The sequence below is a fragment of the Neofelis nebulosa genome, chromosome 5, assembly GCF_028018385.1.
Source record: "Neofelis nebulosa isolate mNeoNeb1 chromosome 5, mNeoNeb1.pri, whole genome shotgun sequence".
Lineage (NCBI taxonomy): Eukaryota > Metazoa > Chordata > Mammalia > Carnivora > Felidae > Neofelis > Neofelis nebulosa.
Window position 1 is genome coordinate 140,870,432 of NC_080786.1, and position 17,879 is coordinate 140,888,310.

Here is a 17,879-nt window from a genome sequence, read left to right on the forward strand (position 1 = left end):
GGGTGTTGTATGGAAACCAATTTGACAGTAAATTATATTTAATATAAAAAAAATAAATAATTCCCTCTATTTCTATCACGATGATCCCTCCAAGGCTGGAGACAGAAAGCATCTAATTGCATCTATTCACGATGTCCCTGCCCCTGATGTGTGCAAGCTGACTGACTGCATGTGCTTTCTTAGCTCTATTTCATTATTTTCTCTTGAAAAGGCTTCATTGTTTTGAGGAAAATGGAAATTTTTTTTCTTTTAAAGAGTTCACATAAGAAAAAATACTTCAATTAAACATAAGGATTGCTTTCTTATAACCTTCTTTCCTTCTTATTTATTTTGCAGCCAGTCACCTATGAATGTTTCTATAAGGCATTTTGTCTTGAAACGCTGGTCACCAAAGAGCGTGTGCACCAGAATATAAAGGCGCCACACTGGCCTTGTCATTACTGCATTAAAGCCGAATCTCAAATTGGACAATGGAGGGGTAACTTCTGACAACTAACATTTGGGTCTCCCCTTTTTCTTCCACTATCGCCCAAAACAGCACACATTCCCACTTGCAAATTATTACTGTTAACATGAATTTTAAAATGAATTTGAGAGTCCCCCATATTATCCAGGCCTCAAATTTTTCTTTTGTGCAATTCAGATAAGAGTATCTTTCATACAGAGTACACTGAGTATTAACCACGTTCTGTGTTAGCTGTCGAGGGTAATGCTTAGTTCACAGCAGGTGCACAGTACACATCTATTTCTTCCACTCAGTCCTTGCCTCCAATGCCCAGCCCCTTTTCTTTCCTCTAAGCAGTAACAGCTCAACACTTATTGGCTATTTATATGAATGAGTGAGACCATGTGCTTTATGCATAGTAACTCACCAACTCTTCCTATCAACCCTATGGCTGGGGTTTTATCATAGATAAAACACAGCACAAAGAAGGTAGAGGGTTATATGGCTGGTTACACACCTAGTTACAGAGCTAGTCCGTGGTATAGTGAGAACAGAGAGTCTGGCTCTGGCTCTTAACCCTGTTCTCCCGATCTGCTATGTGATCATGCCTTTCAAGGAAACTCTAACATGGGTCAAGCTAAAAATAATTCCAAAAGCAACTTGCATAGTTGAATACAGAGAGAAATAATTGAGTGGTTAGAAATGAGTCTGTTCTAGGAGTCCTCGCCTAAATCTCTAGTGCTTATAAGCTCAGATGATATTCTTTGGGGACATGATCACATCCGCTCTTATCATTGTGCAGAAGACCATCCAGATTTAGCTTATTCAGTCTCTCAACTGCTGTTCCTGCTTTCTGGCACTCCATTTTCAGCTACTGTGTCAGATGTAGGGAGGTGAAATGGCAAGACAGGAATGTCCTTTGTCAATGTGTTTAGGATTACTAGAAAACGATTAAAGGTATTAGTTAAAAGTTAGCCTTTTATGACACGCACAGATTCTAGGTCTCAATCCATCCTTCCTTACTTATCGCCTATTAAGATGGAAAATTAAATGGTCATTGTGTTCACATGTTTAAAATTGCTTACCTTATTTAACACCAACATTTCTTCATTTCAGAAATATATTTCTAACTTCCCCCAACAAATCCCTAGAGCTTGACAATGAACCAGAAGCACACCAGGATCTCATGATTCCCCAAGGCCTCAGCATGGCTTGCCCTCACTTTACCAGGAAACAAAGCTCCAGCAAGAATAATGAGCCCTAAGAGCCCATTGTAAGCTATGACCTCATCATTGTTTATATGAGCTCAGACACACATTGTGTGTGTGTGTCTAATATAAACATAAGCCTTTTTCTTCCTAATGCCTACGCCTCGGGACATGAGATAATTCAGGAAGACATTACCATGCCCCTCAATAAATGAATTACATGGTTCTGCTCGGTTGATGCATCCATGCAAACACATTTCTAAGAATCGTGCTTAGAAATGAAAAAAAAAAAAAAAATCAGATTAGCTCTTATGTTGGAACAGGCAGATATATCACACCAAATAAAATGGTGGTTATGTCTGCACCTGAGAAACAAATATCATTCTTAGGTAACAAAGAAAAACATTAACATTTCTCTATGCTTTTATATCTTTCATTTGCTTTAAGTTAAAAAAAAAAAAAAGCCAAAAAGGGCGTTGCCTTTGGCATATGATTCATTGCATATTTTAATCAAAGAAGTAATTGCTTTTACCACTTTTAGCCAGAATACAGAATTACCAAGGATTAAAACTAGTTATTTCTAGAGATGTACCATCCATGCATTTCATCCATACATTTCAGGATAAAAGGGAATCTCTTGGGGGTTTATTTCATTATGCTAAGACAAAGATAAGTTTCTTAAAATTGTAATTAAAAACACAGTAATATACAAAAATAAGAGAAAAAAAACATCTCTACAGAAATGTATTCTCTTAAAGTAAATGATTCTACTATTGTCACAATAGTTACATTTATGACAAGATCGTTCGTATGATTAGAAATACGAGCATAAGAATTCAGTGGTTCAAACATATTCACAGGAAACAGTGTAAGGAACCTGTGTTTAACCTCTATGCATTTACTTCCCATCATTCTCAAGTCTTTAAATCTTCCCTAACTAGTAAATCACGTTTTTTTTCCTGACAAATTTCCCTTATTTCACAATTTACATATTGTACATATAAATACTACAATCTGATTACATTGGCATAGGATGGCTGATCTTATTATTAAAATTTATAGCAAAGAGCAGAGAAAATAAAAGGAAAAGATCTGCCCCGGGGGGACTAATTACATCCAATCCGTTTTTAGCGTCACTATTGTTTCTGGGTGTTTAGCCCATAACAACAAAGTGCCTATTTGCATCTGATGTGACACTTTTCAGTTTGCACTAAATTCACTTCACTATCACAATGCATTTTCAAAAATCATTTCAAAAAGAATTTCTTAACGGATTGAGACTGGGCATTACTAAAATGGATTAGATTTAACCTAAAACAGAAGATTTATCTTTTGGAACGTTAACCATTTTCTTTTCTTGGAACAAGAGCATAACTCTGGCTGCCGGCACAGATCCTGGCACAATTTGGTTGCTAAAAATGTTTGTTAATTAAATTATTGAATAACCTAGACCTAATTGTAATTTCACGCGTGGTTCCAGTAACAAAATCTATCCTTCATGGTATCTGAGTTGATAATAAGCATCTCTCCACTAAGACGCACTCCCGATTTTTATGAGACATACTGATTTTTCAACCCCACTTGACCTATCTATCCAGTATGCTGGAGTCCTTTAGAACGTTGTTTTAACGAGGAACACTTCCCAGAAAATATTTCATGCACTCCATGGCACGTTCAAAGTAATATCAACAAGAATTCATCTCATTAATTTCAAAAGATGACATAGCTCGTCTTATGGTTTGGGTTTTGAGGCCAGGTTGATGTAAATAATTTTGAAAGAAAGTTCATGGGCCTCCTCTATAAAATGTAACATTAAAAAAAAAAGATTTCCCCTCTTCTCAACTGTATTGCCTTTTCACTGGGTTTTTATGAAATTTCATACATTTCGTGTTGCTGGACTTGGGGTCAATCACACATGTCTAACTGATTCCATGCAATCATGTCTGGATGTGTAGTTCGTGTGGGAGGCATATTAAAACATGGCCAACTGATCCCATTTTACTCCATGCTTTATGCTTGATTTGGAAATCTGGTATCTTATCACAATACACTTGTGTCTTAAGCCATTTTCTCGAGGAGAGGGAATGATAGGTCAAGAGTCTTTAAAGGCACTGGGTGTAATCTCACCAGGGAGGAGGAAATAAATGGGTCACTTTATGAGGAGCACCCGAAACTTTCCAGGTGGCTAGGGACTTATCCAGAAAGCCGCCTCCTGGAGCATTAAATTGCATCCCACTGGTTTCTAACCATGTAACCAGGAAACTTAATTGCCTATCAAGAAAACACAAGTCTCTCCTGTTTTCACAAACAGGCTAAGGCCATTATTTTCATCTTGGATTTCAAGAAATCTTAAGCATCTAAATGTAAAATGTATACAATTTCTGTGCAGGTTTTAAAAAAACACCCTTAGAGTTAAACCTTTCTCTGCTTGAGATGGTCTCAGTTAAGTTTTTTTCGATACTTTGGCCCTCAGAATTTCAGCATTTCACAAGTACCTTCACTGTTGCAAGAAAAATCTGGGGGATAAAAGAGACAGGGAAGTGTCCACGGGAACCTTTGGATCACAGCCGTGTTTGTCTTTAAAGCTGGGAGTTGAACTAAAATTTTAAAGTTCACTGCAAAATTCATCGACATTCCTTTCTTCAGAAGAGCACATACACGATTTCTGTAGTTTAAAATGAGTTTACGAAGGCAAATGACAATTCTCTGCCAAGTTGAACACTGAAGGAAGTCTTGAGGAAGCGGCCGGGGAAATGGCACCAGATTCTTGGGCCTGCCTCCATTCAGTATTTCTCAAGGTTGGAGAACGGGGAGGCATTAGATATCCTCCCCTCCCGGCCCATCCAGTAACGGCTCTTGGCCTTGTGCTGTTAACAGAAGACGGTGGCCCCCAGGAGAACAGAAAGTCATCTTCTACCCCTACCCTCCTCCACAGGGAAGTGGACTTCCTAACAGGGACTTGGCAACAAAGCCTCCCTTTCTGGTGTTTTTACAGCCTTTCTCTTCTCAGGGAGGAAGGTATCTCCCTACTTCACAATCTCAGCCCAACGTCTGATTAATCCTTTTGTTTTTCTAATATGGCTAAGAAAGCTAGAACAAGGCTAATTGTAAAAGATAACAATTAACCCCATTTTGCAAATGAAGGAGGAAGAATCCTTTCAATTAAGTCATCTGTTCCAAGTTACAGGTTTTATGGATGGCAAACCTGGGAATTAAAGACAGGTGTTGACATCTATAAAATTTAGAAAATAAGAGTGGTTTTAATCTAGTTGTCAGAAATAATTTATTCTGGGTACAGTGACATCATAAGGAAATCTATTATTTGGTCTCTTTCCCTAGTCTTTGACACAGAGCTCCTAAAACTCTAGTAATTTCCTGAGTGACAGGGGTGACAGGAGCATCTTTTTTCAGAATATTCAGTCTGAGCCTCTGGTTCCTGCCACAGGAGCTTCTAGGACCCCTGAAGCGATAAAGTGTTGTCTTTGGTACACTCTCCCAGTGACTCTTGGAGGATGGTTCAAACCCAGTGATTAGAGGTTTGGAATTTTTAGTTCCACCCTCCTGAGAGGGGAGAGGGACTGGAGATTGAGTTCAGTCACCAAAGGTAGGGGATTTAATCTGTTGTGCCTACCGAATGGAACCTCCATAAAAAAAATGCTCACAGTGGGGTTCAGACAGGTTCCTGGTTGGGGAACACAGTGGGGTGCCAGGAGAGCACAGACAGAGCGGACATCCCAGTGCCCCATCCCTTCCCCTACGCCTTGCCCCATGTGTCACTGCCATCTGGCTATTCCTGGGTTATATCCCTTAGAATATGTTGCTAACAGTAAGTAAAGCACTGATTTGAATTCTGTGCGTTGTTCCAGTAAATTATCAAACCCAAGAAGGGGGTCGTGGGAACCTCTGATGCGTGGCTGGTTAGTCAGAAGGAAAAAAAATGTGACTGAAAATCTGAGGCTTGGGATGGGTGGCTGAAATCGGGGGGGGGGGGGGGGGGGGAGGAGTCTGGTAGGACGGAACCCTCAATCTGCAGGGCTTATGCTAATGATGGGGAGTGTCATAATTATCAAATGTGAGGGAAAAAAAAATCCTCACATTTGGTGTCAGAATATTGAGAGTAGAGTCACACAGACCACAGCTATAAATCAGCGAAGGCAGCATACAGAACTGAAATTCAGCACCTGATCCAAACCCAGGATCAAGGCTTTTGGATCAACTGTAGCATCCACTGGATGCGGAGCTTAGATCAACCAAGCTGAGAGCCAAGAAGGGCCAGAAATTCTCTGGAGTTGCAGGTACTCAATTCTTATTTAGGCAAGGAGTGAAACACGCTGAAGCTCTTCATGACGAGTTGGATTATTAATACAACCCCAAAGGCAAAGCCTACGGAGTTAACGGAAGTAACCATAACGAAGCACGTTTGAAAGGATACCACAGAACTTTGCAAAGATTTGCCAAGTGGTCTGATCACCCCATAAATGCCAACTGCGACATAATCTTGACTTTTTAGAAGAGAGGTGAAATAGTATGTTTCCATTTTGCATCTCCATACTTGCATTTTGGCATTTTTGCTTCCCACATCCTCCAACTGGTTGCACCATGCTCAAAGACACGTACCTTCATATCTCTTTTAATTTCCCCCTCTCCTCATACTCCAGCTAACCACAGCGCCTTGACCTACTGGAAACATTAATGCGAGGAAACCCAAAACAACGCTTATAAAAACCCAAATGCAAATTAAATTGATCAGTGGATGAACATCATGTGCGTGCATGTTTCTAAGGGGAAGACCTGGGCTACTATCTGCCCCCCACAGGGTAGACGTCTGTGAGGCCAGAAAGGTAAGTAACCCCTGCATCGTTAAATAATGTGCTATTATGCATTTGTCTGAAAAACAAAACATTTACGTTTTTGTGATGGGTTTGATTTTCAAGGATGAAATGAAAACAGATATCATCATATAAATGCGTACATGCAACCTATCCCGGAAAGAAACAGGACATCCCAGTGCTGTAGGTTTTGACAGTATCCGATGAAGAGCCCTTCCGACTTTGAAGGCAGTCCCGAAGCAGGGCTCTGCGGTGGAGGGAATCCGGGGGATGAATGTGGATTCAGGGGCACAGGACAGCTTTCAAGCTACCGCCTTTCCTACATATTTCGTAATTTTCTGTTTAACTTAATTCAATTAAAAACAGAAAGCACTAGCGTCTCTGGTTCCATATCGCCTGCTGGTCTTTAGATCCGTCTATCAAGATGGGTACAGATTCAAAGCAAGGTAAGGGGGTCATATTAAGAGGTTTTACGGAAATAGTGTGCAAATCAGTCAGCAGAGTCTGTAGGATTTTGTCCAATGAATGCTAATTCTCCTGTTTTCCTTTCCATCTGTTTGTTACTGGGTCTGTCCTTAAAAGCTCTTAAGTTAGGGGCGCCTGGGTGGCTCAGTCGGTTAAGCATCTGACTCTTGGTTTCGGCTCAGGACATGATCTCATGCTTTCGTGAGTCTGAGCCCCACCTTGGGCTCTGTGCTGGCAGTGTGGAGCCTGCTTGGGATTCTCTCTCTCTCTCTCTCTCTCTCTCTCTCTCTCTCTCCCTCCCTCCCTCCCTCCCTCCCTCTCTCCTTCCCTCCTCCACTTGCATTATCTCTGTCTCTCTCAGGATAAATAAATAAAATTAAAAAAAAAAGCTCTCAAGTTAATGAGCCTCCTTGTGCCCACCAATTTTATAAATTGCAACTAAAAATAAATGAATGATGAATGGATGAATAGTAAATATGTAAGGTTTAAGATAATTACTTCTATATCTATATCTATATCTCAAAGGTGATTTTCAACCTAGCAGTCTTTTAACTTTTAAGTACATTCATATCAGCTTTACAAAGTTTGTATTATATTGAAAGCTTGAGGATAGAATGCCTCAAACATCTTGGGACTCTTCTGTCTCAGGTCCTTCACATTTGAAGAACTAGGCAAATGGTTTTTAACTTATTTCCTGTCCCTTATATTGAGGTGCAGATGTACCAGATTTACCTTGGCATGTGGATGCGTGCTGTCTGCATATATTCTATAAATGCTCATATCTCTTTTTGGACCCGAAGCGATTAGCAGAAAATGAAGAGTTGTAGGGAGAAGGGCACTTTGCAAGGTTACAGGAAAACTTTTTAAAATGGCCAAGTTAAACGCCTCTGTTTCGCACTCACGAATTTCTGTCCTTGATTTTCTCCAATGATTTTGCTGCTTCTTATTGGATATTTATTTCCCTGCTGTTAGAATTCACTAAACAGCACTGAGCAAAATCTCCACCTAGGGACAAGACCATGTTCCTTGATGATAAATCTCACAAGTCGTTACATTAATGCCCTACCAAGGAATTCTATGAGGCAGTTTTCCGGAATCTCAGGAAATTTAACATTTGGCTGAACTAATCAGAAATGAGAAAGGAAAGAGTGTTGGTGCCAAAGGAACTTCTTCCCCCTCAGCTGAATGTTGGAAGTCTGAATGTGAATGTGAGGCATCCGATATAAGCATGAAATTAATTTTAGCGCACAGATGACTGCAATTGTGAGACACTGGAAAACACCACCACCACCACCACAAACACACAACACCAGGGGCACACAGACAAGACAAGATCTACACGAAAACATTTCCTCATTCTCACTTCCATGTAGAAAATGCTTCAAAGTCCTCTGTGGTCAAGATGATAATTAGAACGCTGTCTAATGGAAGATTTGGAATAAATATCTGTAAAGACACCGAGAATCTCTGAATTATAAAGAAAGCTTTTGTTATTTGGCTCCCATGTTTAACACATTTCCATTCTTACTAATTAGGAACTCCTAAGTTTTTTCAGACCTCAGCCTACCATGTTTATTTTAAAAAGAAATTCTGATCTAGCCTTGAGTTTAACTGTACGGGGGCCTGCTAAAGGCTAACTGGTCTGCATATTGAAGAGAATGATGGACAGTAAGGCAACAGCTTCGTCTTCTCTCCGTCTGTGAATCCTGACAGTTACAAAAAGGAAGGCTCAGATCACATTCAGCTCATCATTCATGAGGCCGTAAGGTGACTGAATATGAGCTCTGATAAAGTAAGAAGTGAGAAGCATAGGTAGAGAGATCTGGTGGTCAAATGATACTTTAGTTTTAAGTTGTACTTAAGTTTGGTAGTGATCGAAGAGTGGCGGAAGTCTGACCATGTGTGATGCAACTCTGGAGAGGAATTTAACAATTCTAGGGGGAAGAGAAAGGGTGCAACTCCTTGATTTTCCAAGGAAACTTTAAGAAAAGAGTTAAAATGAAAGGGGCTAGTCCTTAGAAGAGTCACTCGCCCTCTACAGATTAAGAGTTTATCCTGAGTGCAAAGACCAAACTATTCCTGAGGAAATACAACCATTTTATCTCCTGTGATGTTGGAAGTATTTGGACATGGCAAAATTCTAAGTATAATTCCAATGCACTTTTAGATTAGCCATTTACGGTATTGGCCAGCAGGCACATAATTAATTAAAAAGGAAATTTTAGAACATAAAGCACACACAGCCATGGGGACTCACAAATGAAATTCATAGTACGGCAAGGAATTCTAGCTGCATGAAAACATCATCAAAACATCATCACATAACACTTCCAAGCTTGGGTTCAAAATTACAGATAAAAATACAGATTAAATATGAGCCTCAAAGTTGAAAACAATCCACGTTGTTTCAGATTCCCATGTGGCAAAGGCCGGGACCGGCACAGTATGGTCAGGGTTAAGGGGATAATTATTTTGAAGGTGCTATCAGCTATAGAATCCACAGAAAAAACACTGACTAATTCATTTCCTATATTCAACTAACATTTACTGAATACTTCATCTTTTCCAGGCACTGTGTTAAGCATGAGGGAGATCTCAGAAAAATGTATTTATGGCTCCAATAGAAGATGCCACCTTCCTTGGACAGTAACCGGCATGCTCCTGATTTGTCTTTTAACAGGAATTCAGAAAAGTCCTTAAAAGGGGACTTAGAATTTTCTTGCATTTTTCCGAAGTGCAGAGCCAGGTCCAGCTATATGTTCAAATAAACACGTGAAATAAAATTTAAATAAGATGCTCATTAACTTAAACATGGCAGGTGATGGGGGTGCCTGGGTGGCTCAGTCCGTTCAGTGTCTGACTTTGGCTCAGGTCATGATCTCACAGTTAGTAGGTTTGAGCCCTGCATTGGGATCTGTGCTGACAGCTCAGAGCCCGGTGCTTGCTTTGTATTATGTGTCTCCCTCTCTCTCTGCCCCTCCCCGACTCATGCTGTCTCTCAAAAATAAATAAATGTTAAAAAATTTTTTATTTTTATTTTTAAATTTAAAATTTAATTTTTAATTTAAATTTAATTTTTAATTAAAATTTTCTTTAGTGTTTATTTATTACTGACAGAGAAGGGGGAGAGAGAGAGAGAGAGAGTGAGAGAGAGAGAGAGAGAGAGAGAGAGAAGGTGGGAAGGTGGGGAGGGACAGAGAGAGAGGGAGACACAGAATCCAAAGCAGGCTCCAGGCTCTGAGCTGTCAGCACAGAGCCTGATGTGGGGCTCAAACTCACGAGCCATGAGATCATGACCTGAGCTGAAGTCAGACACCAACCTACTGAGCCACCCAGGCGCCCCTAAAAAAGAATTTTTTTTTTAAATGGCAGGTGATAGCAAGATTGCAGCCCCATGACTATCCAGCCCCAGTTTTTATTACATGGGAGAGTTTTATGCATTTCTAGGGAAGAATTCAATAGACTTCTTGGATCAATCAACAACAATCTGCTTTTTATGACAGTAAAATAGCCCCTAATCCAGTCTTTAATTTTTATTTCAAATTAACATGATGTTTAATTCTGCATGAAGAGATCAACAGGCCCAGAATGAATAGGATTGTGACCAGTCTGAAAGTATCCCCTTTGGTAATACAGGAAGCTTTGGCAAATACTTTTCTCATCACCATCTTTCCTGTGATGGCAGATGGGACAGAACTGAAAATTCTGAAATGTGCTTTGGTTCAGGACTCCATTCAGTCCCCATCTTATTTTTAGCTCCATCAATGACCACACTGCAAAGACCCTACTACTTCAGAGACTAGACTTTCAGCTGGAACATTCCAGTACACTGTCAGTGATTGAGATTCTGGTCTCAACACCCACACCCAGCCCTGCTCTGGCGAACGATCCTAACGGCCCTGACTCCAAAATCGAGTACTCTAGAAAAAGAGAGTAACCAAGGAACTTCTTCTCCAAACGCATGTAAACAGGGTTTTACCGAACAGTGCTAGGACAGAGACTGTTTTTCTGAATAGAACATGAAAATGCTAATGTGATATTCTTTTTCAAAAGCCTTTTGTTCAGAGAGGAAGTGTGGTCTAGTAAGAAGGCACTCCAGTGGTCGGCTGTGACAGCTCCACCCTGTCCATGAACCAGTGTGGTGGTGTCACCCCGGACCAGACACTCAATCTCAGTGATGTCACTGGTAGAACAAGGTCAATTCAATCTCACTATCTATACAAGAGTACTGGAAGCTCTTCTATGGTTCCTCAGAGCTTTCTGGGCTGTTAACTTTAGCATCAAAGGAAAAATCAAAATGAGGAGAATCACTGTAAGTGGGAGACTTTTTGGTTTAGTCACATCATACATGCCAACTGCTGCTTTCCGCCAAGATGGAGTAATGAGAACCAGATTTACCTGATTGTTACCAGATTTTTGGTAACAACCAAAACATGGACAAAATATATAGAACTATGCTTCTAAAAGACATCTGACATCAGGTGAAGGACAGTGAACAACTGAGAAAGGGGACTTGAAGGAGGTGAGCTCTAGAACTGCAGGAGCGCTGGGGAGGACTGAGTTGCTCAGAGAACCCAGATTTGCATACTCAGAGAACCCAGATTTGCATATAATGTCCCTATGCAAAAAGTAGCTGACTCATGATCGAAGCATACAAGTGAAAGAATCCAGCTGAGACCATGGGGGAAAAAAACACCCAAAAAAGATTAGCGGCAACAGCACCTGGTGTTCACACAGGGTCAGGGATAGCACCTGTTCCCACCATCCAGATGGGAAAACTCAGTGTTCACAGTAGATTACTCAGAAGAATCTTACCTCTGTATTGCTGAATGAGCCATAAGCTGATAACTTGCCCTGAACCCACCTAACAAGTCTTAAAAGCAAAACCCAAAAGGATCAAACTGTTTCTGAGTATTTTAACATTACAGAACAAAGCTCAAGAACAGAGGTATACAGGGGCACCTGGGTGGCTTAGTCGGTTAAGTGTCTGACTTCAGCTCAGGTCACGATCTCGTGGTTTGTGAGTTTGAGCGCCATGTCGGGCTCTGTGCTTGACAGCTCAGAGCCCGGGGCCTGCTTCAGATCCTGTGTCTCCCCCTCTCTCTACCACTCCCCGGCTTGCACTCTGTCTCTGTCTCTGTCTCTTTCTCCAAAAATGAATAAACATTAAAAAAAAAAAAAAAAAGAGGTGTACAAAAGTACCCAGCACTCAACAAAGTCAAGTTTGCGATGTCTCACAGCCAATAAAAAACTACTAGGTATGAAATGATGAAGGAAAATACTACATATAATGAAAACAATCAACAAAATCAATCAAAATTGACCCAAAGCTGATATTAGAGGTAGCAACCAAAGATATTAAAAGTAACTATAAATGCATTCCAAAAGTTTAAAAACTTAGGTGAAGAAATGAGAGATATGAAAATAACAAACAAAAGCCAGACTAAACTTCTAGATGTGAAAGCTACCATGTAGGAGACAAAAAACAGCCATATGGGATAAATAGCTGACTGAAGTACACATGGAACATCATAATCAAATTGCTCAAAACTGGTGATAAAGAGAAAATCCTCAGAGTGGCCAGATTAAAAAAAAAAAGATGTATTATTTACAGAGATAAAGAAAAGGGTATTAGCATTCTTGTTGGAAACCATGCAAATAAGACAATGGAACATCATCATTAAAGTAGCTGCAGAAAACTTCTACCTATAATTCTATACCCAGCAAAAATGTCTTTCAAAAACAAAAGTGAAATAGAGATCTTTCCAGATATACCCAAGCAAAAGAATTCTTCACCAATCTACATGCATTAAAAGAAACTTTCAAGGAAGTCCTCTGACTAGAACGAAGATAATTCCAGATGGATCTATACAAGGATTAAGGAGCACCAGAAATGGTAACTATCTAGATAACTATTTTTCTTATTATGTAACTCTTTAAAAGATAATTCATTGTTTAAAAGAAAACTAACAATAATGTAGTATGGAAAAAGTATGGCAACAACAGACCAAAGATTGGGAAAGGGGAAATGGAAGAATTTGATGAGGTTCTTGTAATGTACATGAAGTGGCATAGTATCACTTGTGCTGGTATAATATTGGGAAGTGTTAGCAACATTTTCTAAAACTCTGAGGCAAACGCTAAAATAACGAAAGAAAGGGTTATAGTTCTAGAAACCCTACAACGGGCATATAAGAAAACCATAAAAAAATATCTTATTAGTCCAAAAGTTGGCAGAAAAAAGAAGAGAAAGGGAACAAAGAATAGATGAAACAAATAGGAGATGCAGCAAGACGACAGATTTAGGCATAACTGTATCAATAACTTCATTACATGGTGTTCGCAATTTTAAAAGGCAAGATTCGACTGTATGCTGCCTGTAAGAAATGCACTTCAACTGTAAAGACAGGTTAAATAAAAGCACGAGGATGGAAAAGTGATATGCTATGATAACATTGATCAGAAGAAAGCTGAAATACCTTTAATATCAGACACAGTAACTTCACAGCAAAACATAGTACCAGGGATAAAGAGGTCATGTCATAATGATAATGGGGGGGGGTGGCGTGAAGGAGGACGTAAGAGCTCTGGATGTTTCTGCGCTTAAAAACAAAGCCTCAAAAATACAAAAAGCAGAAGCTGATAGCATCACATGAGAAAATAGCAGAGATTTTCATGTCGCTCGCTCAGTAACGGACATAGTACACACACACTCCCGCTCAGAATGTTCCTTATGTCCAAAGTAAACTCTCCCATGAAGCCTCACTGAGGAGATCCGCTTGCATTGCTCAGGAAGCCTTTCTGGGCATTTATGGCTGAAAACCTCAAACAAGGCCTCTTCTCTGTGGACACCATGACTGATGAAGGTTTCCCACCAGAGAATATGACTGCTTCCCTCAGCAGGAAACTTGAGTTCTAGTTCCTCAAAACCCCGACAGAAATCCTTACAGCCCGACCACGCCCCAACTTTTCTTAACCCTTGGTTATTTGTCATTAGATGGTTACATAGAAAGTCCTGTCAGCTTTTGCAGTTTCCTGACTTCGGCTGTCACTGACACGTTTCCTGACACGTCACTGTCCCAGGCACATTAACTGGGGTCAGGTCTTGCGCGTCGAATCCCTGGGAAGCCTGCCTGACGGCTCTGTTGCGCTGAGATGACCCTGTGCAGGCGGCTCCCCTGTGACCCCATAACCTTCAAGACAAGGGAACCGAGGCCAAGCCTGTACATAACGGTGCTCGTAACAGTTCCCAGATTTCCTTCCAGTGGCCTTCAGCACCCCCCGTGCCCCCACGCCTCCTGTTTGTGTTGGGCCCCGAAGCGAGTTGTAAAAGGAGGCCTCGCCAGACCTACCCGAGGGGGCACAGCCTGCAGGGCAGTGATGTAATTCTCCAGAGCCAGGCGACGGCGGTCATTGAGCATGGCTTCCACTCGGGCCATGTGTGTCTCCACCAGCTGCTGCCTCTCGTTGGCTGCTTCCTGCTCCAGGGACTCCACTTTCTCCTGGAAATGCTGCCGTTGCAAACACGTGCACACATCAACACGGGACTGGACGTGCAGCATGGGGCTTCCCAAGGGGGTATCCTACTCCATTTGACTCCAAGATTTACAGTCCTTCCAACATTTTGACTAATTCGGCATGCTCTATGGGTTGCCTCCCTTTCCTGCACCCCATCCTCAATCCTGATTTCTCACTGTAAATCATTCTTCTCTCTGGCCCCCGAAGACTGACTGGACGAGCCGTAGCACAGGCTAAATTTCTGTTACTTTTAAAACTCGAAATTACATTGCAAACAAACAAAAAAACCAACCAAAACAACTCCGCTCTTCCTCAACGTATTTTAATAGGAAAGTGACCACGAGGATCTTACAATTTGCTTAAGGCAGCTGTGAGAGGAGTTCCTGTCGCAAAAGTCTAATCATGGTGTGTGATTTGTGCCAGGGGAAGAGGTAAAGGAAGAATTTGGCAACCAAAAGCAGAATGCAAGGAACAATAGGGGATGAATGAATTAAACCTTCAGCTATGAATGGCAATGGATTAAAACTTGAGCTAATTAAGAGCAAATACAAGGAAGAGCTGAAGAAACTGAATTCCTGGACAATGATGAACAATAGTCCAAATTAGTGGGAATGTGAACAATCACCCTGGGGGTTCTAGAGGTGCTAGCCCATGCTGCCCGGTGGAGAACCCGCCTGGGTTTTACCTGGATGACTGCCTTCTTGTCCGCTTTAGGCAAGTTCTTTGCTTGCCTTTCTGCCTCTTCCCATTCTCGCATGACCTACAAGATGAGAAAACATTTCAATTTAAAACCATCAGTTCTTTTCTCAAAGATCTATTCTTTCTGTATTCGACACTGTAAACACTAAGAAAATTATCGCATTCCAGTCCTGTCTCCAAACTGTTTGACTTCCCGCTAAGAAGTGTATCATTTCTCATAGCAGTGTATTACATAGCAATATTCACGTTCATCGAAGGAATATGGCCCTTTGAAACAAAGGTAGTCTTTTTTTCTTTTCCTGAGAAGTGGCTGCAAGTCATTTTGTTTGATGTGCACAAATGTCAACGATCCATAAAGGGCATATAGATATGTATTTTTTTTTTCTTGCAGGCTCTGCACTGTCAGCACAGAGCCTGACGTGGGACTCTATCTCTCGAACTGTGAAATCATGACCCGAGCGGAGATTAAGAGTTAAGATGCTTAAACGGCTGAGCCACCCAGACGCCCCTATATATATTTCTTGAACAAGGATTTCCAACATTAAATTGAATACTTTAGTTTTTTGTGAAAGCGAGTTACAAAATTTCCAACTGTGTATTTTTAAACAGTAAATGGGGTGGGGGGTGGGGGAGTGGGGAAGGCATGGCATGAATATTTAACAAATGTGTATACATGCCATGAACACACTCCGCAAAAGAAGTACATAATGGAGGAAGAAAAAGACTTCTATTGTCAGAAATCCTCAGGTCTGCCCCACTGATGGGTAAGGGGGGCCTTTGCTCGCCAAACCCCATCAGGAACAGCAAAGAAGACCCTATATACCTCCAGAAATTCCAAGAGAGTACACATTATAATGTTCTGAATGTAGCAAAACGTATTCTTAGCAAGTACTGCTAATTTAGTAACCAGGCTAATCTGCTCTGTAGGAAAAGAACACTCGTTCTTCTCATCCTCGAAGTCCACCCAGGGTTACGCTGAGAGAGGTTCATTCATTGGCCTGAATGCCAAGAAGTCTGCAGCTGCGTGCATGTTGTTGAAATGGAATGAAACTAGATTCTTACCACCTATGGCTGCCTTTCCTTTCCCAGTGTACTATACTCTGTCAGGCAGAGCTTTTGTAAGTGCAACTCATACCGGAACTAGGTAGAATAAAGAATAGAAAGATCAAGTAAGCAAAATAATGGTCTGTTGACAGATATGTACTTACATACTTTGTAGATATACAAAGCACAAAAGAACCTAATATCTGTACTATCAAAGCCTGTTATTTATAGGTATTTATCCCTAAAGAACTGATTTTTTTTCTGACATCCTTCAAGATCAGAAAAAGAGAGAGAGAGAGAGAGAGAGACTTAGAATAAAAAACTACTGACAGAGAACTTTTATGAGATAATACCATATCAAATCACCATGTAGGTTTTTATTTAGATATTTTATTTATTTTTTTTTTTTATAAAATTTTTTTTTTTTTCAACATTTTTTATTTATTTTTTGGGACAGAGAGAGACAGAGCATGAACGGGGGAGGGGCAGAGAGAGAGGGAGACACAGAATCGGAAACAGGCTCCAGGCTCCGAGCCATCAGCCCAGAGCCTGACGCGGGGCTCGAACTCACGGACCGCGAGATCGTGACCTGGCTGAAGTCGGACGCTTAACCGACTGCGCCACCCAGGCGCCCCTAGATATTTTATTTTATTTTTTTAACTTTATTTATTTATTTATTTATTTATTTATTTATTTATTTATTTATTTATTTTTTTGAGACAGGGAGAGACAGAGCATGAACAGGGGAGGGTCAGAGAGAGGGAGACACAGAATCTGAAACAGGCTCCAGGCTCTTAGCTGTCAGCACAGAGCCCGACACGGGGCTCGAACTCACAGACTGCGAGATCATGACCTGAGCCGAAGTCGGCCGCCTAACCCACTGAGCCACCCAGGCGCTCCTTATTTAGATATTTTATTAGCTACTAGCATTAATTTGTTATATAGGATACAAGACTAGCTTCCTTGTGTTGTTTTTATGAAATTATGGAGAAAACAGAATGGAGTGAATTTTCTATTATACTTGAAGAACATGTAAAAAATAACCTAAACAGGTCACAACAAAATTGGAACCAATGTCCTACTGTTATGAATAAGAACAGAACACAAAAGAACACGTGGTCCCAGATGCTTTGGTGTCTCTAAGAGTTAATAAAGGGCACCTGTAGGGAGGGGGCTACAAAGACCACCTCTGCTTTATGGATGAGATACGGCTTGCAATAAAAAATATTTCAATTTCCTGCTTTGAGATTGTTCACGGTGGCGGTGCTCTACCATGAACTCTTACGGCAAGGAATCTCAAAATTCGTCTGAGAGAGAAGCCAAGTGGCTTATTGGAATGTGAAGACTGATTTCCTGTATTACCTTTACATTTCTGCCATCTCACCTAGTACATTCCGAACCTGGCCTGTAAACTTTAAGCTTGGGAAATACATGGAATAATTAAAGAGACTGATTTGGCTGATGCATTGAAAATAAATACTACTACAAAATGAAATTGAATTTTGACTTTCAGAGCAATTTAACGATATCCTATACCCTCCCAAAGAAAACAATTCACTCATACCATCACCCTAGGCCTATTTAATGCAAGATAAACACACACCACAGGCTCAATCTCTCTCCTGGAACAGCGGCTTCCACTGCAGTGCTCCAATGACAAACATTACTGTA

The 17,879-nt window shown here is 40.7% G+C and overlaps 1 protein-coding gene across 7 annotated transcripts in view; it reads right to left on the reverse strand.

Moving 5' to 3' along the window:
* Positions 1 to 17,879, reverse strand: part of APP (amyloid beta precursor protein) — a 279,739-nt gene that overhangs the window by 68,195 nt on the left and 193,665 nt on the right. For all 7 annotated transcript variants that reach the window (XM_058731803.1, XM_058731802.1, XM_058731801.1 and 4 more), the window contains 2 exons: positions 15,151 to 15,225; positions 14,300 to 14,458 (listed from right to left, as the gene is read on the reverse strand). In XM_058731803.1, the coding sequence (XP_058587786.1) occupies positions 14,300 to 14,458; positions 15,151 to 15,225 (234 nt within the window). The remainder of the gene's footprint in view (positions 1 to 14,299; positions 14,459 to 15,150; positions 15,226 to 17,879) is intronic.